The sequence below is a fragment of the Oncorhynchus keta genome, unplaced genomic scaffold, assembly GCF_023373465.1.
Source record: "Oncorhynchus keta strain PuntledgeMale-10-30-2019 unplaced genomic scaffold, Oket_V2 Un_scaffold_1526_pilon_pilon, whole genome shotgun sequence".
Lineage (NCBI taxonomy): Eukaryota > Metazoa > Chordata > Actinopteri > Salmoniformes > Salmonidae > Oncorhynchus > Oncorhynchus keta.
The window spans coordinates 532,262-556,609 of NW_026290798.1; the positions used below are offsets into that span (position 1 = coordinate 532,262).

General features: G+C 41.0%; 1 protein-coding gene and 2 pseudogenes across 1 annotated transcript; 1 reads left to right on the forward strand and 2 right to left on the reverse strand.

Annotated features, from left to right (window-relative positions):
- The first annotated feature begins 2,399 nt into the window (after positions 1–2,399).
- On the forward strand, positions 2,400–9,030 carry LOC127927554 (potassium channel subfamily K member 5-like; annotated as a pseudogene).
- Positions 9,031–9,652: 622 nt separating this feature from the next.
- On the reverse strand, positions 9,653–14,954 carry LOC127906140 (serum paraoxonase/arylesterase 2-like; annotated as a pseudogene).
- A 1,110-nt stretch (positions 14,955–16,064) lies between these two features.
- On the reverse strand, positions 16,065–22,561 carry LOC118375240 (serum paraoxonase/arylesterase 2-like). The gene is made up of 9 exons (XM_052514099.1): positions 22,352–22,561; positions 21,855–21,925; positions 21,617–21,672; positions 21,342–21,510; positions 20,993–21,119; positions 20,483–20,683; positions 19,983–20,064; positions 19,010–19,138; positions 16,065–18,040 (listed from the first exon to the last, which is right to left on the reverse strand). The coding sequence occupies exons 1-9, from the start codon at positions 22,426–22,428 to the stop codon at positions 17,867–17,869; spliced, it is 1,086 nt and encodes a 361-aa protein (XP_052370059.1). The 5' UTR covers positions 22,429–22,561; the 3' UTR covers positions 16,065–17,866.
- Between the last annotated feature and the right edge of the window lie 1,787 nt (positions 22,562–24,348).

Here is a 24,348-nt window from a genome sequence, read left to right on the forward strand (position 1 = left end):
AAATTAAAGAGATTTTGCCAATTTATGAATTACTACATTTAGCTAACATTAGATAGTTAATCCAGAGATTTTTTTTAAACCTTTGCCTCGATTCGGCAGGCTCGTCCAGATCATCATGGGATTTGGAGTTCTTTAGCCACATTAGCAGCTAATTAACATTTCATTTGGGGGGGGGGGGGTAAATACAGGCAAGTACATTGATAAAAGTAACTTTGTCATAGAGATATTTACACTGTTATCAAAACATCACACCAGGGTAAGCCTACACAAAACACATGCCTTATTTGAAGTGTTTCTAAAATACCTTGTGGGGAAAATGACTGATAGAAAAACGATTGGAACCATTTCCCTGTTTGTTATGGGTATTATGACTCATACTGTGGTACTCTATAGAGAGCAATAGTACATGGTGTCTTTTTGTAGGCACTAACTCCACAATGTCTCATTGGCCCAAACTTATGTGGAAATTCATGATTGTTGGATAAACGCCGAAAATAATGTCTGTGGTAAATACAAGTTTAGGAGCTCTTATACTTTTTGTTCTATGAGATAATCTCAGCTAACATCACCTTTTGTGAATTTTGAAGCATTTATGTAATCAAAACAAGCACATAAAGGCTTCATAATTCATAGTCACATTAACTGACTGATATCTCATAAAACAAAATGTATAAGATCTCCTGAGTCTGTGTTAGCCTCAGACCTTATTTTTGGCGTTTTTTTTTCCCAAAACCCCATTCTTTCCCGATTCCTTTCCCTTCATAGCTGAACGAACCAGAGGTAACTCATTTCTGTTTTTGGGACTACAAGCTGGCCAACTCTATTAGTGCCTCTATTGTGCACTTGTGTGTAGGCAATGCCTGCAAGTAAATGTGTGTGTGTATCTGTATTTTATAAAAGGCAATAATGTAGGCTATTATGTTATTATAGCCTACATATAATGTTATTATATGTCAATAATGTAGCCTACATATAGGTTAATAACATTATACATGCCCAGTAAGCAAAATGACGCTGTAAATACGTATTTTCCTGACGTTGAAGTTAGGTTCCTTTTAGGTTCTAAATGACGCTGTAAATACGTATTTTCCTGACGTTGAAGTTAGGTTCATTTTAGGTTCTAAATGACGCTGTAAATACGTATTTTCCTGACGTTGAAGTTAGGTTCATTTTAGGTTCTAAATGACGCTGTAAATACGTATTTTCCTGACGTTGAAGTTAGGTTCATTTTCAGTTCTGAATGACAGGTGAAAAGACATCATTGACCAAATTTAAACTGTACATACATTCTCAATGAAGTAAACATAATATCACAATAATACATTTTAAATACATTTAATATAGGAAAGAGGAGCCGAGCGAAAATTGCAACAGAATATATATTATTGCTCCCATCTGTAAACATGCACTTATGTTAGCTTTCCAAAAGCTTACAAACTGGCAGCAATGATGTTCAAAGTAGTCCAACCTACAGAATAAACCATCAGACCACATCAACTACAAAAACATTCTCAGTAATATTCTCAGTCATATTTTTTGTCTTGCTATGACTGTGATATGTTGTTTATCTACCTTAGTTGAATGCACTGACTGTATGTCGCTCTGAATAAGAGCATCTGCTGAATGACCAAAATGGAAATGTAAAAAACAAATACTTGCAAACTGGAGATTATACTAATGAGTTTCGGCCCCCAAACAAGTACAAATGTGGTTGCTCCGGACCGGACCAAATCTGGACGAATCATAGACGTCTAGGCTATGCTTCACAAACTTGAACAGCACAGTACGACACAGTTCAGTACAGTAGAGCACAGGATAATACAGTACAGTAGAGTTTGATTCAGTAGAGTACAGAGTACATTAGAGTAAAGTAGGATACAATTCAGTACATTATACTGTACTGAACTATACTGTATTGTACTGTACTCTACTTTTTTACTGTAATGTACAGTCGGTTACTGTACAGTTCTCTACTGTGCTGTGCTGTCCAAACAAAATTTAAGTCATCTGTGTTTGCGGGCAAATGGACCAGACCAAATATGAACCAATTATACCCTTACAAAAAAAAGAGTCCGTTTTGAAACAGCCGTAAAGGTGCAGTAACTGCAGTCAACTGTGGTATTTTGGACGCAGTAATTACAGAATAACCAGTGTACTGAAGTTGAACTGCAAATACACTGCAAAATTACTGCAGTAAAAAAACGGTGTTATTTTGGACGCGGTATTTGCAGCATACACCAGTTATACTGCAATCGTTTTCCGTAAAGGTAGACGTCTTTGTGGCTGTTTTCCATAAACACATCCCCAGACAGAGACTTTCAATCAGTCAAAACTCAATAAAGATATTTAATTTGAGACCTTTAATCCACACAGCATTACATCTGAGATCAGCATACAGTGAACAGTGCCACTGGTCGCGTTTCTTATTGATTTTTCTTTGATTATGAAGCTTGAGAAGTACATAATCTGCTGTTCTATCGCACTGCAATGATGTCTGAGGGGGAAAAAACAGTGTTCGTTGTTTGAAGTAGCTAGGCGAACGTGGCAGTTTCACAGCTACGGATTCCAGCTTTAAACCCGTATAGCTAGGTTGTGGAAGTCAGAAAGACACATAACGTTTTTCTCTCTTTGAAAATGATACTATAGGCTAAACAATGGCGCACACCTGAAACGATGTCTTGTATGTGGACTGGGTTGAATTTGTCCTCCTCCATTGTATTATCACAATCCCAGTCTCCCACGTTTGTAATTACCCAGCACAGGAACCAGGAAGAGAAGTTTGAATGCAACACGCGTCCTATTTTTTGTTTTGGGCAACAATTCTGATGCGAGTTTATAATGAGGATGATTTTTAAGTGATCGGCAATGTCTGATAAGGGTCCTGTATTAACGTCAGGTATCATTTTTTACCTATCGATCGGGGCAGCAATATTTCAAATACTTGAAGAACCCAATTGGAAACTGGCCAAATCCGAATATTCCCGTCAAAAGGAAAACATTCTTAAAACATATCCGTGCTTGACTAAAGAAGATCTGAACTATATTTTGGGGGTATGTAGGGATTCAATTTAGAATACATGTATTATCTTCCCAATCGGCGTTTTAATGATGATCATTACTGTGTTGTAAGCTTGGTCAGCATTGGAACTTTATTACGTCTCTAAAACTGTATTTTACACTATGGGCGATTCCAAGGTGTAGCAGCTATTGCTGAAAGTCGGATTTTTCACTTTCAAATGTATGTCAAACAAAAAACAATAATTGCAAAGTTAAACAAACCGTACAACTCTATGCACTTTTGTTCTTCAAGCAAATGTATTGTAAACATTTCAGTGGAAGTTGTTAAAAGTAGTCCTTAGTGCATGGAGTTGTGTGGTTTGTTGAAAAATCCGAGTCTCAGAATCCCTCTGTTACCGTAGAATTGCCACTATGTTTTAGGCCTACTGTTCGACGACTATTTAGGCCCATGGACGTTGTCCCTGGATAATAAACATACCCAGGGCATTTCAGGTGCTGAATGAAAGCTTAGACCTCTGGGACCTCGAAAATAAGTGTTATATGGATGTCAAAAATACTTATTTTCTGGACGTTGAAATCAGGTGCATTTTAGAGGCTGAATGAATGGAAAAAAATATGTATTTTCCAGACGTTTGAAAATATGTATTTTTCAGACATTGATTCTATGGCAAAAAATTAAATGCTATACATGTCCTATTAAGTAAGAAACCAAATATGTATTATTGCTCCCATCTATCACATGCAGTAATGTTATCTGTTTCAAATGCTTTAAAACTGTCTGCAATGATGATCAAAGTAGGCCAGCATACAGAATGAACCAACAGACCATTTTAACTACAATAACATTCTGAGTAACGTCTACAGAATATTTTGTCTTGCTATGACTGGGATATGTTGTTGTTTATCTACCTTGGTTGAATACACTGACTGTAAGTCCCTCTGGATAAGAGCATCTGCTGAATGTCCAAAATATACATGTACAAACAAACACTAGCTGGGTATTGTTCTAATGATAAAGTACACATCTGGTCTGTGTGGACCAGATCCATGTCTGTGTTTGGGCCAAATATAGGCCAAAAATCCACCTTCGTGGACATTGAAATCAGGGCTCCAAAAAAATACCCCCAAAATATGGAGGATCAGAAAAAGACGTCCAAAAGGCAATGCCTTATGTCAAATGCTTTGTGGGTAATTTTACGTGAAAAAATAACATTGTAGATCATCTGAAATTATTTAATCTAAACAAAGCTTGTCAAGTTGGGACATTTCAGTCCTTGTCAGTACTGATATGGCTGTGTTAATGATAATATATGTGCATATTTGTATTTTTATATGTTATTATGAATATATTATTTTCACTGTTGCAGTAAAAGCTTGGAGTACTTCTACGCTTATAACTCAAGTTTCAATTATAGCAACAGAACAATAATGAGCCTACATACGTTTTCATCATCTCTGTGCTCTTCAACGAAGGAGCCAAGTCAGCATGTTAGGACAGCTCAGAAGAACTGGTTTGCCATTTTCTTTGCTCCGATAACAATGCAGATGCAACCTTGGTAACAGAATGACGTCAGAAGATTGCAGTCATTATGTTGCCAAACTTTGCGTCTGCACTGTTCTTCAAGCCAATATGTTTTCAGTGGAAATTGTTAAAAGTAGTCCTTGTGCAGAGTTGTAAGTTTTGTTTAACTTTGCAATCTTTGCAATCATCCATTTTATAGTGTCAAATCAGAGGCTCAGTGCCACTCTGCTACCGTGGAATAGCCAAGGGGCAGCATATTTTCAGAGGGTGTTGTCTCTCTAGATATCCGGGTTGCCTCTAATGTTTCAATGCCACTGCTGTCTAGGGTCGTGTTTACGAGACTACAGGGGGCGTTGTCAGTCCCTTCATTACGGTTGTGTCCTTCTATTTGAAGGTTCTGGAAATATATAACAGGGGTCTATTGTTTGTGTGTAATGACTAAAATATACTTCAAAGTGGGAACATATTATATTTTTATTTGCTCAATCTCCGTGAATTTAGATTCCCAAAGTAACTCTGTGTTTACCTAGAGTGTGAAGACTCCTGAAATGAATCCCAATGAAACCCGTTACCGGTTAAGATCAGCTCTGTTTGTACAGTGTGATAACCCACTCTGTTCCCTAGGTGGTGTCAGACGCTGCTGGACAAGGTGTGACCATCACTGGAGAGAATACCTACAACAACTGGGACTGGACCAATTCGGTTGTCTTTGCTGCCACTATTGTCACTACCATAGGTGGGTAATATCTTGAATACAACACTGGAAACATTGAATCATGTTCATCTCTCTCCGATAACAGCTGCTAACTCAGTTACCCAATGTCTAACCATTGCAGAAATGAAGCTGCCACCCCTGTCTGAAAGGCTATACGTTTGTGATTTGCAGGTTATGGTAATGTTGCCCCAAAGACGGCTGGCGGCCGTATATTCTGCATCCTGTATGGCCTGTGTGGGATCCCTCTCTGCCTCACCTGGATTAGTGAGCTGGGCTCGTTCTTCGGAGACAGAGCCAAGCGCCTGGGACAGGTCCTGGTACTCAAAGGCCTTAGTGTGGTAAGACTCACTGGGAGTCTCTCAGCACGTCTAATGTACTGATTTGGATTTCTATCAATGACTTTTGGGGAGGTGCAATACATGACTTAATCATTTATTAACAGCGATTCGCCAATGGTAAGCCACGTTTAGCCACTGTAGCTGGGTACTAATGACTGAATCCTGTATGGTCCAACTAATGGAGAAGTGTTAGCCTACAAGACATGTTAGCCTCATCACCAGATCTGGTGGAACACTCAAAAATGACAATTGTCATGGTCAAATCAAAGGGATTGGTCTAACATTGTCACTTGTGTCACATGCCAATGCTTTGGTTGCTCTCTGGGGTCTAGGCTGGCTCACTGTGCTTTAGCTGCTGCTTTGGTTGCTCTCTGGGGTCTAGGCTGGCTCACTGTGCTTTAGCTGCTGCTTTGGTTGCTCTCTGGGGTCTAGGCTGGCTCACTGTGCTTTAGCTGCTGCTTTGGTTGCTCTCTGGGGTCTAGGCAGGCTCACTGTGCTTTAGCTGCTGCTTTGGTTGCTCTCTGGGGTCTAGGCCGGCTCACTGTGCTTTAGCTGCTGCTTTGGTTGCTCTCTGGGGTCTAGGCTGGCTCACTGTGCTTTAGCTGCTGCTTTGGTTGCTCTCTGGGGTCTAGGCTGGCTCACTGTGCTTTAGCTGCTGCTTTGGTTGCTCTCTGGGGTCTAGGCAGGCTCACTGTGCTTTAGCTGCTGCTTTGGTTGCTCTCTGGGGTCTAGGCTGGCTCACTGTGCTTTAGCTGCTGCTTTGGTTGCTCTCTGGGGTCTAGGCTGGCTCACTGTGCTTTAGCTGCTGCTCTGGGGTCTAGGCTGGCTCTGTGCTTTAGCTGCTGCTTTGGTTGCTCTCTGGGGTAGGCTGGCTCACTGTGCTTTAGCTGCTGCTTTGGTTGCTCTCTGGGGTCTAGGCTGGCTCACTGTGCTTTAGCTGCTGCTTTGGTTGCTTTAAATCTGGGGTGCTAGTTGCTCCTGTGGGGTCTAGGCTGGCTCACTGTGCTTTAGCTGCTGCTTTGGTTGCTCTCTGGGGTCTAGGCTGGCTCACTGTGCTTTAGCTGCTGCTTTGGTGCTCTCTGGGGTCTAGGCTGGCTCACTGTGCTTTAGCTGCTGCTTTGGTTGCTCTCTGGGGTCTAGGCTGGCTCACTGTGCTTTAGCTGCTGCTTTGGTTGCTCTCTGGGGTCTAGGCTGGCTCACTGTGTTTAGCTGCTGCTTTGGTTGCTCTCTGGGGTCTAGGCTGGCTCACTGTGCTTTAGCTGCTGCTTTGGTTGCTCTCTGGGGTCTAGGCTGGGTGCTTTGGCAGCTCTCTGGGGTCTAGGCTGGCTCACTGTGCTTTAGCTGCTGCTTTGGTTGCTCTCTGGGGTCTGGGGCTCACTGTGCTTTAGCTGCTGCTTTGGTTGCTCTCTGGGGTCTAGGCCGGCTCACTGTGCTTTAGCTGCTGCTTTGGTTGCTCTCTGGGGTCTAGGCCGGCTCACTGTGCTTTAGCTGCTGCTTTGGTTGCTCTCTGGGGTCTAGGCCGGCTCACTGTGCTTTAGCTGCTGCTTTGGTTGCTCTCTGGGGTCTAGGCTGGCTCACTGTGCTTTAGCTGCTGCTTTGTGCTCTCTGGGGTCTAGGCAGGCTCACTGTGCTTTAGCTGCTGCTTTGTTGCTCTCTGGGGTCTAGGCCGGCTCACTGTGCTTTAGCTGCTGCTTTCACACCTTTTTATTTATTGCTCTCTGGGGTCTAGGTGGGGCTCACTGTGCTTTAGCTGCTGCTTTGGTTGCTCTCTGGGGTCTAGGCCGGCTCACTGTGCTTTAGCTGCTGCTTTGGTTGCTCTCTTCTAGGCCGGCTCACTGTGCTTTAGCTGCTGCTTTCATTTGCTCTCTGGGGTCTAGGCTGGCTCACTGTGCTTTAGCTGCTGCTTTTGGTTGCTCTCTGGGGTCTAGGCCGGCTCACTGTGCTTTAGCTGCTGCTTTGGTTGCTCTCTGGGGACTAGGCAGGCTCACTGTGCTTTAGCTGCTGCTTTGGTTGCTCTCTGGGGTTAGGCTGGCTCACTGTGCTTTAGCTGCTGCTTTGGTTGCTCTTTTATTTCTGGGGACTAGGCAGGCTCAAAACCCTTTTTACATCACAGCAGTTATCACAAAGTCCTTTAAATACATTTGATTGATTGTGACGTCTGCAGAAAAAGGTCCAGTTGATCTGCACGGCCATCTTCCTCCTGTGGGGTCTGCTGGTACACCTGGTGATCACCCCCCCCGTTTGTGTTCATGTCCCTGGAGGGATGGTCATTTACCTGGAGGGCTTCTACTTCTCCTTCATCACCCTCACCACTGTCGGCTTTTCATTTATCACCGGGGACTACGTCGCAGGTAGTTACATAGGCTTTTCATGAAGTAGGTGGCATTCCTCAGAAAATATTAGTCTATGTTTAATAGATATCATGATATCACCTAATTCACGTTAGAGGATCATAGTTATTTGGAGTTGGATTCATTGCCTGGTGCAATCCTGCTTTGTCCAAGCTGAAGAAAGGGTGACATATACTTAATTAAACTATGTTCTCTTTTTGACTCCACAGGTATCAATCCAAACATAGACTACCCAAGGCTGTACCGGGTGTTTGCAGAGGTGTGGATTTACATGGGTCTGGCCTGGCTGTCTCTGTTCTTTAGCTGGAACGTCCACATGGTTGTGTCGGCTCACAAGGTCCTGAAGAAGAGAAGGCAGAGACACAGGATGGACCACCTGGACCATCGATGGCAGCTCGAGAAGGACGACATCCGCAGCCCTCGCCGCCTCCCCACCGCCGTCGACATCTTCAACTTCCTGTCTGAGAAGCATGAGGACTACAGCACCGCCATCAGGCAGATTGGCGCTGCCATCACACCCGAAGACGGAATTCAAGGAGTTGAGTCGTTCAAAGAGCTGTAGTGACATCCTGGGGACGAATATCCAAACCCTGGAGCATTCCCCACGCCGCCTGAGGCGCCATCTTAGCATCAGTCACAATATGTTAGTCAGCAGCTTTGGGATGGGAGAGGAGGGGCAGAGGCTTATCGAGGATGACCCTGTCTTTATGAAAGACCCTGTGTTTGAGGAGAACTGTCTGGATAGGGACACTAGAGCGAAGGCTGTTTATGTGTCCAACTCAAAAGAGAACCTAAACCCCGTCGATCTAGGTCCTAACATCAACAAAGAGGAGAATGTTCAGAATCAAGATGGTGGAGAGAATAGGTTTACTGTATCAAAGGTAGTGGAGGGGGATTCGGGAGAGGAGAATGATGAGAAAGGCTGAAGCCTTGGATCCATCCTCTTCCTGGAGAACTGAATGATGTAATCAAAAGGGGACTATCACGCTCTCCTAGAAGTTTGGTTGGTGCAGAAAACCTGTGAATTCAGATAAATAAAAAGGTATGATGGGTCTGTGATGGGTCCGCGGATCATCACAACATTTTTTTATTTATTGTACCCATCACACCTTTTTATTTATCACCCCCATCACACCTTTTTATCCATCTGAACTGAATGATGTAGAAGCATCATAACAAGGTCCTGGGACAACCAGAGACTATGGCAGAGTTAGGATTGGTCACATTCCCCTGTGGTGAGGAGTGGAAACACATTTTCAACGGTTTTCCTTAACATAGTGATCAGTGAAATGTATGACCCAAGATTATCAAGGCCTAAGATCATGAACACAGTCTGGACAACTTCCTGTCTTCTCTGTTATCTTTATCTCGATGTTAAACACACATTTTGGTCTGTGGGAAAAGTAAAAGAAGGAAAATATAGCAAACGATGGACTCCTCAGAGTTGCCAGTGTGATTTACCTGACTCTAAAATGAGAAACTGAAAGCAATGTAGTTTGTCTATTGTTACAAACTGCCTTCAGAAATAAAGTTTACATGAGTTTCTATGCAATTTCCATGTTTTTTATATGAGTAGATGTAGTGGTTGTGGACTTGATAAAGGAGATATAAGATATAGAATAATTTTGTATTTTTTGCTTTGTCATTACCCCCCCCCCCTCCTCCCCCCAGAAAAATATTCCCCCAAAGATCGATGATCAACAATATGTCAAAGTAAAATAATGAAATATAACTGTTTAATCAATACAAATAGTCCACCATTTGACAGTGTGCAGGTCTCTCATCTTTTCCAGTATTCTTATTTTGACTCCTACGCACCTGGAACAGACACTATTGAGTACTAAGGAACTTAAAAGAGCCCAGACGGCCTCTTATCATTTAACATAATTACAATTGTAATTACAGTGTTATATTGTGGCAACCATGTGGAATATTTATACTTTTCAATCATATTACACCAGACAAGATGTACTATACAGAAACAGCACAGACTTTGAGTACAATACAGTTTGAATGTCATTACTGCATCTATATATACACACACAGACTTTGGAAATCAGATGTCTGGAAGGAATTATTGGCTACTTCAGATCACAGACCAGGGCTTTGTGGTAGACTGTTCCTATGAGAAGCTTTCCTCCATAGGGAGCTGCTACAGAGGATCCTATGAGCACACTGCCATCATCAGCATAGACCTGAGTCACCACTGGCTTCTCATAGTGGATGTCCTGAATCCTAATGACCTATAAAACAAATTATGATAAAGAAAACCAATTAAAGCTTTTGGTACATGGGCTGTGTCCCAAATGGCAGTCTATTCCCTATACAGTGCACTACACTACTTTTCACTACTTTTGGCCAAGGCCCATAGGGAGTATACTCTATAGAGGAGGTATTCCCAAACTGGGGTGATATATACTCTATAGGGCAGGTATTCCCAAACTGGTGATGTGATATAGCGAATCACCGGAGTGAGTTGGGTGTGAAATTACTTTCCCGAAACGGATGACACAAACAACTGGATTGGTTATCCCTTTCATGCCCTGCCTCCAGTCCAATTGCCGATATCTGAACAAGAGAGCCTCATAAACATTGTAACAAGCGGTTCAGTGAAAATTGAATTTAATCAGAAGCCACTGCCAGATTTCTGGATAGGGCTGGGCTCAGAATATCCTGCCTTGGTCAAATCATGCTGTTAAAACACTGATGCCCTTTGCAACCACGTACCTACAGTGCCTTGCGAAAGTATTCAGCCCCCTTGAACTTTGCGACCTTCGAGCTGTTTTGCAAGGAGGAATGGGAAAAACTTTCAGTCTCTCGATGTGCAAAACTGATAGAGACATACCCCAAGCGACTTACAGCTGTAATCGCAGCAAAACGTGGCGCTACAAAGTATTAACTTAAGGGGGCTGAATAATTTTGCACGCCCAATTTTTCAGTTTTTGATTTGTTAAAAAAAGTTTGAAATATCCAATAAATGTCGTTCCACTTCATGATTGTGTCCCACTTGTTGTTGATTTTTCACAAAAAAATACAGTTTTATATCTTTATGTTTGAAGCCTGAAATGTGGCAAAAGGTCGCAAAGTTCAAGGGGGCCGAATACTTTCGCAAGGCACTGTATGTGAGAGTGGATTCTCGGCCCTCACTAGCATGAAAACTAAATACAGGCACAGACTGTGTTTGGAAAATGATTTAAGACTGAGACTCTCTCCAATACAACCCAACATTACAGAGTTAAGTGCATCCTTTCAAGCACACCTTTCTCATTAACCTGTGGTGAGTTATGCACAATTTTCAATTAACAAATAAGGTTTTATATCTAAGATGGTTAAATAAAAAGCAAAATTATTGACTATTATTATATTATTATTTGTGCCCTGGTCCTATAAGAGCTCTTTGTCACTTCCCACGAGCCGTGTTGTGACGACAACTCACACTCATTCTTATGTTTAATAAATGTATCGTATAGTGTGTGGGTGGCAGGCTTACAATGGTGGCAAAAAAACAACATTTGAGAGTGCGCTGACCCTGGTGCTAGAGGGGGTACGCAGCTGGAGGTTGAATGTTTGAAGGGGTAGGGGACTATAAAACGTGTGGGAACCACTGCTATAGGGAATAGGGTGCCATTTGGAACTGAGATCAGAGTGAATTTATTCCTATAATATAATAGAACTAGAGAGGACATAGTAAATGACGTACTAACCTCGGATCCAGGTAGATCCTCAGGGTCATATACTGCTACCTTTGCTCCATTAGGGTGACAACCCAGCCAAATGTCACCTGTTACATGGTCCACCTCGATGTTGTCACAGAGAGACCCAACGGCTACAGACTGGTTGGAGACAGACATCATTAGCAATGTGATGGCTCATTGTATTACAGCGGTTGGACCATCTCTAGAAACAATACAAAATATAATATTTTGCCCATAAAGAAGTTTGCGTTCATATTCATATTTGATGTAGTGAAAAGTTTTACCTTGACATGTACCAAGTCTTTGTTTTCTTTATCTCAAAAACAGCAATCTCATGGTCCAAAATAGCAGACACGTATAGATACCTGGGAGGAAAAAAACACATTTATTGTTTTACTGCATAACACACTTCCAAAGAGCACAACCAATTTGTACATTTTAAACTGTTCGATTCTCAATTGTGTAGACTTTACTGCAATTGTGGAAACAAAGAAGGCACCTTTTGTCGGGTGACATGTTGATGCCGTTTGCAGATAGGAAGCCATGGCCCACTGCCTTCACTCCTCCAGGGCTGTAGTAAACCACGTCAGCCCAGGGTAGACCCAGGACCACAGCCAGCATGTGTAGCACTGCACTGGGATAGGAGTGATCGTTGGTGGCATAGAAGCTCTCCACTCCCACAGCCACAATGTCATTCACACTGAGAGAGTAAAGGGCAAAAACATACAGAGTTAGCCAAGCAGAAACACACCACTGTGGAACTCTCACTGGTCATACTGTACAGTACATAGCCAATGTGGTTCATCCACATCATGTAAATGTAAACATCTCACACCTACCTATGAAGGAGATCATGCTTTATAGTTTTCAGGTGCACAATGGTGTTGTCCTCTTCGACAAATAGAAAGATCTCTACCTGGCTTGTGTAATGTTGAGGGTGATTGACAACAAACAGATGGATGGTTTTATCTGGAAGGAGATGGGAGTTCAGCAGTGAGAAATATCATCTCTACTGTCTCCTCTGGTGTCTAAGGCTCTCTATTGATTGACAGGGAACACACACACACACACACACACACACACAGTAGTGGTCTGGTCTGGAATGGAGGAATTTGCTGCGATTTCTGACTTGAGTAACTAGAATAATTGCTGACACATGTTTTATACTGTACTCTTTTACTGTGTACTGTTGTACTGTATACTGTATTGTTTTACTGTATACTGTATTATTTTACTGTGTAGTGCACTGTTTTGCTATATAGTACCAGTCAAATGTTTGGACACACCTACTCATTCAAGGGTTTTTCTTTATGCCAAAGTGTGCAAAGCTGTCATCAAGGAAAAGGGTGGCTAATTTTAAGAATCTAAAATATATTTAGATCTGTTTAACACTTTTTGGTTACTACATGACTCCATATGTGTTATTTCATAGTTGTGATGTCTTCGCTATTACTCTACAATGTAGAAAAGAGTTATTTAAAAACAGAAAAACCCTTGAATGAGCAGGTGTGTCCAAACTTTTGACTGGTACTGTATATTGTACTTATATTTTATTAATAAAATATATTATAAACATATCTTGTGTAATTTCCATTTTTGTATGTTGTTGAATCAAACAGCTGTCCATTACGGTCTAGCCGGTCTTGAGGGAAAGTGTCTAGCAGAGAAATTCACAGTCAAAGTGTGTCTATATATACGCTGTGGATTTTATTGGTTGGGTGGGTGATTACACAAAGCTCACTGGTCCACTTTGTGAAGTTATCACATGTCCGATGTTTTTCAAACAAACTCATTTCATATGTGAGAGCTAAATCTCCCATCCTTTACCTGTCTCGTCAATGTAGACACTGATTCCATGGGGGTTGAAGGAGTCCCGGTCCAGGTCTCCTTTGATTGTCAGCTCCACAGGGATCAGTCTGGGGTCCAACAGGTCCAGGGTATATATCTTCCCTGGGTCATCAGAGAAGGAGGGCATTCCAGGATATTTCAAGCCCTGGGTGGGGGTATTGATTTGACATGAGTGACAGGATTAGGTTCTAAATGGCACCCTATTCCCTATATAGTGCACTACTTTTGACCAAATTGGTGCACTATGTAGGGAATAGGGTGTCATTTGGGACACAACGCGGTATATGTATTGTATTATTAAAAACAGCTGTTTTATTCTGTAAAAATAGTTATTTTATCATCAGTGTGAGGGAGGTATGTTCAACATGCAATATTATGAATTGAGGACAATATTTTAATTATTCAGTGTGCCTTACCAGAATATGCTTGCCATGAAGGATAGCATCATGACAATGGATTTTACTTACGGTGCTTATGATGGCCAGTCCATCTCGAAGTATGGTGAAGTCCTCTGCTCCATATTCTGTACATATAGGATTGTCCACAAACCATTAGCAACAGCCTATATCAATGTATTATTTTTATCCCATAGGCCAAAGGCCTTCATTAAACATAACATCATCATCATGACACCAAACAAAGCATGCTGGGACACGTTGATACTTGGACTATTAGTCTAATGAACTTCAGCCCTGACACTTGCCCAACTAGCGGTTATACAGCCTGATCTCATCACACATACTGAGAAGACTCATCATTTTGAGCCTACTGGAATAACTGGAACAGGCTCAAAGTAGAACAGGCTATTTCAACATTACATTGGTATCTATCTCACACCGATGTGAAACATAGAAGAACTATACTATATGTTTTAATTAAAGCATGAACTGTTATACTGTCAATATGATTACAATTTAATGGACTGGTTCAGACATACCTATATTCTTCAATAGGTGACAGTTGGGGAGGCGTTTTACAGGCACTTCTCTGTTGGCAAGGGCTAGTTCACTGCAAATAGAACCCGGTTAATATTACTTTGGTGTGAAAGCAAGAGCAACACAGACCATTCTGAATTCAGCTTTTGACACTCTCACACCACTGCTCAATTCACCTAAAGTCGTTCACTTCAAAGTTGCTAAAATACTATTTTTCAAATATCACTTTTAATGTCTGAGGCCTCTGTTGACAATGCCAATCAGGTCAATATTGTAAACTCTGATCAGGGAAATGTAGCATGATTCCGAAGAAGACATTCCAAAGAAGATACACATGCCCTATAATGTTAAAATGTTCAGCAACCATGCAGCCTACCTCAATTTAAGAAGTCTTTGCCCCAAAAGAGCTGCCAATGCAGCAATGCAGATGGTAACAAGCACCCACTTCATGGCAGACAAACTCTTTCCCTTGGTCAAAGGTTATGAAAGCCGTGTGCAAAAGGTGGGTGTGTTGTGTACAGGCAGAGTGTAATTGCTCAGTTGAACCATGGGGCGCGCTGTAGTTTAGCAATTCCTAGAGGGAGGTCAAATCTGCAGTCCCAAAACTGTGATCCCCGGGTTCATGATGATGATATTGTCCACATCACTTGTTTGCTGCTTTTCAGACAAATGAGTTGACAACTAAACAACAGTTGAGACTTGCACGCCAAATTAGCGGCCCACATTTAATGTAAAGAAGTTAACACACTTGTGAAGAAAACAATATTCAGTTACATCACAACTGAATCTAGTTCACAACTTTACAAAGAGGGTAGAAAACATATCAAATACTTGTTTTCCATGTCAAATCAGTGAAATAAACATGACTTTAACCTCTACGCAGGGGTGTAAAGTACTTAAGTAAACATACTTTAAAGTACTACTTAAGTAGTTTATTTTGGGTATCTGTACTTTACTATTTATATAGATTTTTAAAACTTTTAACACTACATTCCTAAAGAAAATAATGTACTTTTTACTCCATAGAGTTTACCTAACACCCAAAAGTTACATTTTGAATGCTTAGCAAGACAGGAAAATGACCAATTCACGCACTTATCAAGACAACACATGGTCATCCCTTCTGCCTCTGATTCGATGGACTCACTAAACACAAATGCATCTTTCGTAAATTATGTCTGAGTGTTGGAGTGGTGCCCCTGGCTATCCATACATTTTAAAAACAAGAAAATGGTGCCATCTGCTTTGCTTAAAAGAAGGAATTTGAAATGATTTACACTTCTACTTTTTCTTTTGATTACTTAAGTACATTTTTGCAATTACATTTACTTTGGATACTTAAGTATATTTATAACCAAATACTTTTATACTTTTACTCAAGTAGTATTTTACTGGGAGACTTTTCCTTTTACTTGAGTAACTTTCTATTAAGGTATCTATACTTTTACTCAAGTATGACAATTGGGTACTTTTTCCACCACTGCCTCTATGGGATCGGTCCCCCCCACGGGACAGTTGAAATAAAGAGCGCTAATGTGATTAGCATGACGCTGTAAGTGTTGGTCAATCTCTTCAACAGATGATCAGGTCTATATAATTATCAAACATACATTAGTAATGGAAAGGAAACACAGACTCTTAGTTTAAGTATTAAAATACTCATTTTAGTAATACAATTGTAGGCAGAAGTTGGTACAGAGTACAGTATAGCAGTACATGATAGTTGTCCCCAAGTTCTGCAAAATGTGTAAGACATCCTGCAACTCATAGAGCCTCTCCCAGTCCTCCTTGCATGAGTTTCCCTGGCAACAACATTTTAATAAATCTAACCTCCCTCTGACAGCAGTAACCATCTTATCAGCAATTAAAAGCTCAGAAGTGGGTTTAACCGAAACTTGACCTGTCATCACAAGTATGAACGAGTGTAAGCATCTTCTGATAGGTGGCTGGTTTTATCAGGTCTGTGACAGCCTTGTGTTCTCAGAAAACCAGATAACCACGGTGGGATCCAGACAGGAGGAGTCTGAATGTAGATGCCTTCTGATGTCTGAAGGTCACATCACTCAAAATCAGGTTAACACACACACAGAGGTATCCTGAAGAGGAGACCTTACAGTTTATCATAACATAATTTATTAACCCTTTAAAAGGTATAAGGCCTTGGTTTAACCCTCTTCATTAGTAACAAGAACATTTCCCAGGACATAGACATGTCTTGTATGGGCAGAAAGCTGAAAGCTTAAATTCTTGTTAATCTAACTGCACTGTCCAATTTACAGTAGCGATTACAGTGAAAAAATACCATGCTATTGTTTGAGGAGAGTGCACAACAACAAAAACATTTTTATCACAGCAACTGGTTTGATATATTCACCTCTGAAGGTAAATAATGTACTTACATTCAGAATCTTGCTCTGATTTGTCATCCAGAGATAAAATGTAGCTTAGTTTTGTTTGATGAAATCCATTTTTATATTAAAAACATCACATCTCGATGTGTGAAGGTTGGTGTCTTTTCTGTAGGGAAGCTAATCATCCATAATTTATGACATTCCTAGAAGTGTGTAAAATTACATTTTTATTACCATATCATTTTTGTATGTTCTCTATAGTTATGTACTTGTGTCATTTGACCAATTCGGCACATTTGGGCAGACTTGAAACAACATTTTGAACAGTAATACAGTTCATTGGATCAGTCTAAAACGTTGTACATACACGGCTGCCATCTAGTGGCCAAAATCAGAATTCCACCTAGACTCCTAAGTGAGATATTAGCCTTTCTATTGCATTTCAAAGATGGGGGGGGGGGGTTCTCCCCCCTTTGCATTATCTTTTACCAGATCTAATGTGTTATATTCTCCTACATCAATTTCACACATCACAAACACTTCAAAGTGTTTCCTTTCAAATGGTATCAATAATATGCATATCCTTGCTTCAGGTCCTGAGCGACAGGCAGTTATATTTGGGAATGTCATTTTAGGCCCAAACATTTTTTTAAAGGGTCCTTAACAGTCAGATTATTCTTATCAAGTCATTTCTCCTGTCATTTATCAACTTTTATACAATGTGGCACTTGCAACATTACTATGTATCGTTACAGGTCTTGTTCAGTGCACCAGCGTTATCTTTGACATATCATTTTGTCAACTTTATTGCAAATCTAACTTCCTGTGATTAGACAGAGCGTGCAATGAATTAACTTTAAAATATTTTTTTTACTTGGCAAGTTGAACCCCACAGGCCACGGCAGAATTCAGTACAGCACAACACTGAGGAACTTTCAGCTAGATATATATTATGCAGAACATGTCATATAGAGTAAGGAATCTTGTTAACTCTATTCATTGCATTTCCATCTGCAACATTCAGTATGTTGCACACTTGCACTCTTCCAACCACAACCCACGTCGGAAGCCTGTTTTCTACATAAAGCATTGGCTACTGGTCTACCTTGGCTAGATCACAGACCAAGGCTTTCTGGTAGATTGTTCCAATGAGAAGCTTTCCTCCATAGGGAGCTGCTACAGAGGATCCTATGAGCACACTGCCATCATCAGCATACACCTGGGTCACCACTGGCTTCTCAGAGTGGATGTCTTTAATCTGAATCACCTGTGAAAACAATATCATGAAATGTAGATGTATACCAGACAGTGAGCATTACAGAGAAAGACACCCACGCCAGGTCCAGTCCAAGTCCACCCCAAGTTCACTTTTAGTCCACCCCAAGTCCACTCAATGTCCACTCCAAGTCCACTCAAGTCCACTCAATGTCCACTCCAAGTCCACTCAATGTCCACAGTCCACTACAGGCAGTTATATTTGGGAATGTCATTTTAGGCCCAAACATTTTTTAAAGTATCACCACCCTCTTAACAGTCACGCCGGATTATTAAAGCACTCTAAGTCCACTCTAAGTCCACTCTAAGTCCACTCAAGTCCACTCTTAGTACATTCTAAGACCATTTTAAGTCCAGTCAATGTCCACTGCAAATCCACCCCAAGTCCACTCTAAGACCACTTTAAGCCCAGTCCATGCCCACTCCAAGACCACTCCAACTCCACTCTGCCACCCCAAGTCCACTCTAAGACCACTTTAAGTCCAGTCCATATCCACCCCAAGTCCACTCTAAGACCACTTTAAGTCCAGTCCATATCCACTCTGAGTCCACTCTAAGACCACTTTAAGTCCAGTCCATATCCACCCCAAGTCCACTCTAAGACCACTTTAAGTCCAGTCCATATCCACTCTAAGTCCACTCTAAGACCACTTTAAGTCCAGTCCATATCCACCCCAAGTCCACTCTAAGACCACTTTAAGTTCAGTCCATATCCACACCAAGTCCACTCTAAGACCACTTTAAGTCCAGTCCATATCCACTCTAAGTCCATTGCGCTTGTGTGTTTCCTCTCGTACAGTAGTTGGAATGTACCGTAGTCCAGCAGCTTTTACAATAGCATAGTAGAGGTGTGAACATGTGAAAACAATGTTGGTGTATAGTACAGAGATACACTGCTGGTATATGATCCAGAAAGCAGTTCACTCAGGAAGTTTCAATAGCACACGGCAGGTGTACGAACCTCAGATCCAGGAAGATCCTCAGGATCATTTCGAAATAGTTTCCAGCCATTAGGGTGACAACCTATCCACAAGTCGCCAGTCTCAGGGTCAACATAAATGTTGTCAACAAGAGAGCCCACTTCCACGACCTGGTGACAAAGAATAATATCACGTAAGCTATAAAAGTAAAGAGTCACACACTCTATATATATAAACTCCCAGTAATTTATTGGGTAAAACACCTAACGTTTCGGCATCACTGTGCCTTCTTCAGGGCGCCTGAGAGCAGAGGGTGCCTTCTTCAGAGAGCAGAGGGTGCCTTCTTGTGCCTGAGAGCAGAGGGTGCCTTCTTCAGGGTGCCTGAAGAGGGTGCCTTCTTCAGGGTGCCTGAGAGCAGAGGGTGCCTTCTTCAGGGTGCCTGAGAGCAGAGGGTGCCTTCTTCAGGGTGCCTGAGAGCAGAGGGTGCCTTCTTCAGGGTGCCTGAGAGCAGAGGGTGCCTTCTTCAGGGTGCCTGATAGCAGAGGGTGCCTTCTTCAGGGTGCCTGAGAGCAGAGGGTGCCTGAGAGCAGAGGGTGCCTGAGAGCAGTGGGTGCCTGAGAGCAGAGGGTGCCTTCTTCAGGGTGCCTGAGAGCAGAGGGTGCCTTCTTCAGGGTGCTTTCTTCAGGACACGGTGAACGTTGTTTTTTTTACCCAATAAATTACTGGGAGTTTATATATATTCGGTGTGCGACTCTCTATATTTTTAGACAGTTTATTTGCCGTTAGTCAGCACCTCTACACTAAATACTTTTCTTTGGGTGTGCGCCAGATCATGCTTTTTAAAATAATAATATCATGAAAGGAGTTTTAAAGAGCCTATTCTGGATTCAGATACACAAGCAATGGGAGAGAATAAACACATCAGATTTAGGCTTTCAACAGAGCAGCATGTTTCAATAGTCCATTTGACTATTTACCAGGTGTAAAACAAATCTGCCATTCCTTATATTTTACCTTCACTGGGGCCAAACCATTGCTTTCCAGTCGCTCCAAAACATGTATGTTGTGGTCAAATAAGTCAGCCACATATATGTGCCTACATGAAAACATAAATAGTTATATGTTACATAACATCACATTAGTTACATCAACAGACCTTATCGTGTCAACATGTGATATCCACTCTATAATCAAACAAGTAACAGTTTTGACTGCCCATATGGACAGGATTATTGAACTGTGTGTACACAGGACAGTACTCAAAGCGCTTTGAAATTCTTTGTGTAATGTCATTATTTTTTTAATTGTAATTTTCTCAGACACCCTTATACAGAGCGACTTACAGTAGTGAGTGCATACATTTGAGTACTTTATTATGTTTTTTTAAATGTCATACTGGTCACCAATGGGAATCAAACCCACAACCCTGGCGCCATGCTCAACTGAGCTACACGGGACTGAATACTTGAATAGTGCTATAGAAGTTGAATACATTATTTATCTAATTATTGTACCTTTTGTCAGGTGAGATGTTGATGCCATTGGCCATGTAGAATCCCTCAGCCACTACTTTGACCTCTTCAGGGCTGTAATACACAACGTTAGACCAGGGCTGAGCCAGAAGTACCTCCAGAGTATTCAGAGTGCCTCCACTGAAATAGTGATCGTTGGTGGCATAGAAGCTCTCCACTCCCACAGCCACAATGTCATTCACACTAAGAGAAAACCACAGATCAACTTAAATCACTATTTACTCTAAATGGCATATTAAAGAACTGTTGGATGCATAACAACATGACAAAACAAAAATGAGCACTAGTTTGTGCTCAGTTCAAATATCCCTAATTTCTCCAAACTCTCAGTCTTTAGAGTAGCCAAGTTTAGGAGGATAGGCTACATTTCCATATTGTTACCATGTAATTGACACTTTTAGCCCTGCTGTAATATGAAACTCTACCGACAATCTAGGTAACAAACCAAATTGGTTTGAAGCAATGACATGACTTCAGCTCTTGCATACATACCTGTGAAGGAATTCATGCTTTATGGTTTTCACATAGACAAGGGAGTGGTCCTCCTCAACAAACAGAAAGATCTCCACTTGTGTTTTCTGTTGAGGGTGATTGACCACAAACAGGTATACTGAGTTATCTGGAAAGTGGAGAAAAGATTCAGCTCAATCAATTGATCCGTCTTGTGTTTTTGACAGTTCTCTTTTCACACAAGAGAAGATTGGGAAGAGCAGCAGATGCATTTCAAAACCTGTTTGCGTCCCAAAATGGCACCCTACTCCCCATATAGCACACTACTTTTGACCAGAGCCCTATAGGGAATAGTGTGCCATTTGTGACACAGGTTATGGGTTTTATTTACCCGTCTCATCTGTGTATACACTGATTCCATGTGGATTGAAGGAGTCCAGGTCAAAGCCTCTCCCCATGCGGAGCTCCACTGGTTTCATCCTAGAATCTTCACTCATATCAAGGGTGTACATCTTTCCAGGGTCATCTGAATAGGATGGCAATACAGGATCCTTCAAGCCCTAGTAATTCCAATAATATTAAGATTAATATTAGGATATGTTGATAGCCTAATACATTTTTTATGTTGCGTGTTTCATATAGGGCCAAGTCAATGTTGTAACTCACAGTGCTAATAATAGCAAGTCCATTGGGAAGTATTGTGAGGTCCTCTGATCCGTACTCTGTCAGAAATCAGATCACATGTGTTCAGATGTGGCTTTACAGGCAAATAACGTTGTACAGTTACTTCATATAATACCATTGAACATGTGGCATAGAGCTTATGGAAAGGCATGCCTTTTATATCCATGCCAGCACTGTTAAAGTTCCCGATGTCCTGTACATTCATGTGTACTGTACGTACCAAGGCTTTTGATTGGATGGCAGTTTGGGAGGTGGGTTTGGACAAGCTTTCTGGAAGCAAGAGTCCTTTTCCTGCAACATGTAAAATAAGGTTCATAGTTACATCCCTTCAAATGGTTCAAACTCCAGAATAACACTGCAATTTTAACACTGTAGTTATGATTTAGGGCATTTTTATGTGTCTATGTACAAACAATCATAAATATAGCCGAGTCAGCTATCACATTTAGTATAGCCTCAGACTACTGTAACTTGAGCAGTTTATAAATTCAGAAAAGTGAAAATAACCCAAACCATTATTACTCAGTAATAAAGCACCGGCTAATAAAGGAAAGCTAAATAGAAAAACAGGTTAGTTGGCTTATATTGCTTGCTGTCAACAAAACAACTTTTTGAGGTTGCTAGCAAAAACACTAAATTGGCTAGCTAGCTACTATAACAGCTAGCATTCCATTTTATTCCAGCTAAAAAAGCTACAACTACATAAACACAGCCTACCTTAAGTTAATAATTCTCTCTCCAAGAAATGCTGATAAAGCAGCAACAAAAAGTGATATGACAACCAGCTTGCCCATTTTGAATAATTCGATAGTAGTAAATTGAGCAACTTTCGAGATAACTTCACATGTTCTGTTGAAGACCTGCCAGTCTCCGCCCCGCCCGGAGGCGACCCCTGTCTCCCGCAGACACTCACTGAGCGGCAACAATGCAACTGTAGTTGATGTCAAATGTTAACACGAGCAGTGGCTGATGTCAAATGTTGCCACTTAATGTGTGCGATGTGCATTCATTCCAATGTTGTGTATAAACTCTGGATGCCTAACAGGGAGCGCTTTATTGAAGCCATCTTGGTATTCCTTCTCCGTTGTACTTTTTATTTTGGTAGCTATAGAAATGCATGTATTAATGTCAACATTCGTTTGTGACATTTTTATTCTATTCCAGACACCTTCATACATACTTTTAAATAATATTATGTGAGCTAAACATACAAATGCAAAATGAAAAATAGATTAAAACATTTCCAGTTTTTTTTTAGTACAGTTACTCTCCACACTAAAAGAAAAAAAATACATAAATACATGCATTTTTTTCCCTTGAAACATTGAACTGAAATACTGTAGAATTCCATTCATTCCTATGGAGGACTGCTCCCACTGGGGAGAGCCAATATGATGGCTTCAAAGCCTCTCAATGGCCAATAGGAGAGTGTCAGCAATCCGGGGCTTAGATACATTATTAGTGCATACACTGTACTGATGTCAGTGATATAGTAGACTTTTCCCTGGTACCAGAATATTACCTTACATTATAGGCTATTCAATCAATTACAGACTCTCCCCCCAGAACCAATAGAACATATTTTAGGACAATTAGTGAATTTGATTTTAAAATCTCAATCTGCACATGAACAGCTGAAATCACTCATAGAACAGAATACAACATATCCTGTTATCAATGCAGTAGTGGAAATCAATAATAATACATCCTGGTATCAACGCAGTAGGATGGAGGCGATAGGTCACCATGCAACAATGCTCAATGTATAATACTGTTGTGTGGGAAACATTTTGGGGCTTTTTTCCATGAGACAAATAAAATGCGGAGTAACCCAATTAATTACCCTTTCTTGAACTTGAACACCAAAGTACTCATTCTCAGTTAAATCTGTTTGCAAGTTCCAAACTATTTGATATTTTACAAATTCCATGGCATTAGTGCCAGTGAATTTAAGCTTCAGTGGCGCAGTGGTCTAAGGCACTGCCTCTCAGTGCTAAAGGTGTCACTACAGACCCTGGTTTGATCCCGGGCTGTATCACAACCGGCCGTGATCGGGAGTCCCATAGGGTGGCGCACAATTGGCACTGCGGCATCTGGGTTAGGGGAGGGTTTGGCTGGGGTAGGCAGTCATTGCAAATAAGAAATTGTTCTTAACTGCCTAGCCTAGTTAAATAAAGGTTAAATAAAATAGAAAACATTTGTTGTTTAGACTCCATTACATAATACGTTAGGCTGGGCTAGTTGAAATAAATTAATCTGTCGGTGTTGCTTTTACACCAATCTAACCATGCATATATTTCCCAGGGTTTCTACAGCATCAATGTCTGTACATTTCACAGAAAGAACAGAAAACATACAATGATAAAGGACTATTCATATTTGCCTGTTTGAAATTGTTTATTTATGAAGTCGATTTTTTTGCAAGTGATAAGACTCCTCCCAAAATAAAAACAAAAAGTTACAAAATTGCCTATGTATTCAAAATCATGTGTAAGAGACCACATTAAAAAACAAACAAACATGTATTCAGAAGTAAAAGTAACACCAAATTGGCAAACTATTGACCCTGTGATAGTCAGCATTTGGTGCATGCAACCGAACAGTTACTGTAGAGTATCTACAGATGTCCAATCCAAGTACGATAGCTTCTAACAACTTCAAAACACCGGTAACTCCTGCACTTAACAGTAGTGTGTGAGCAACTATCCAGCACT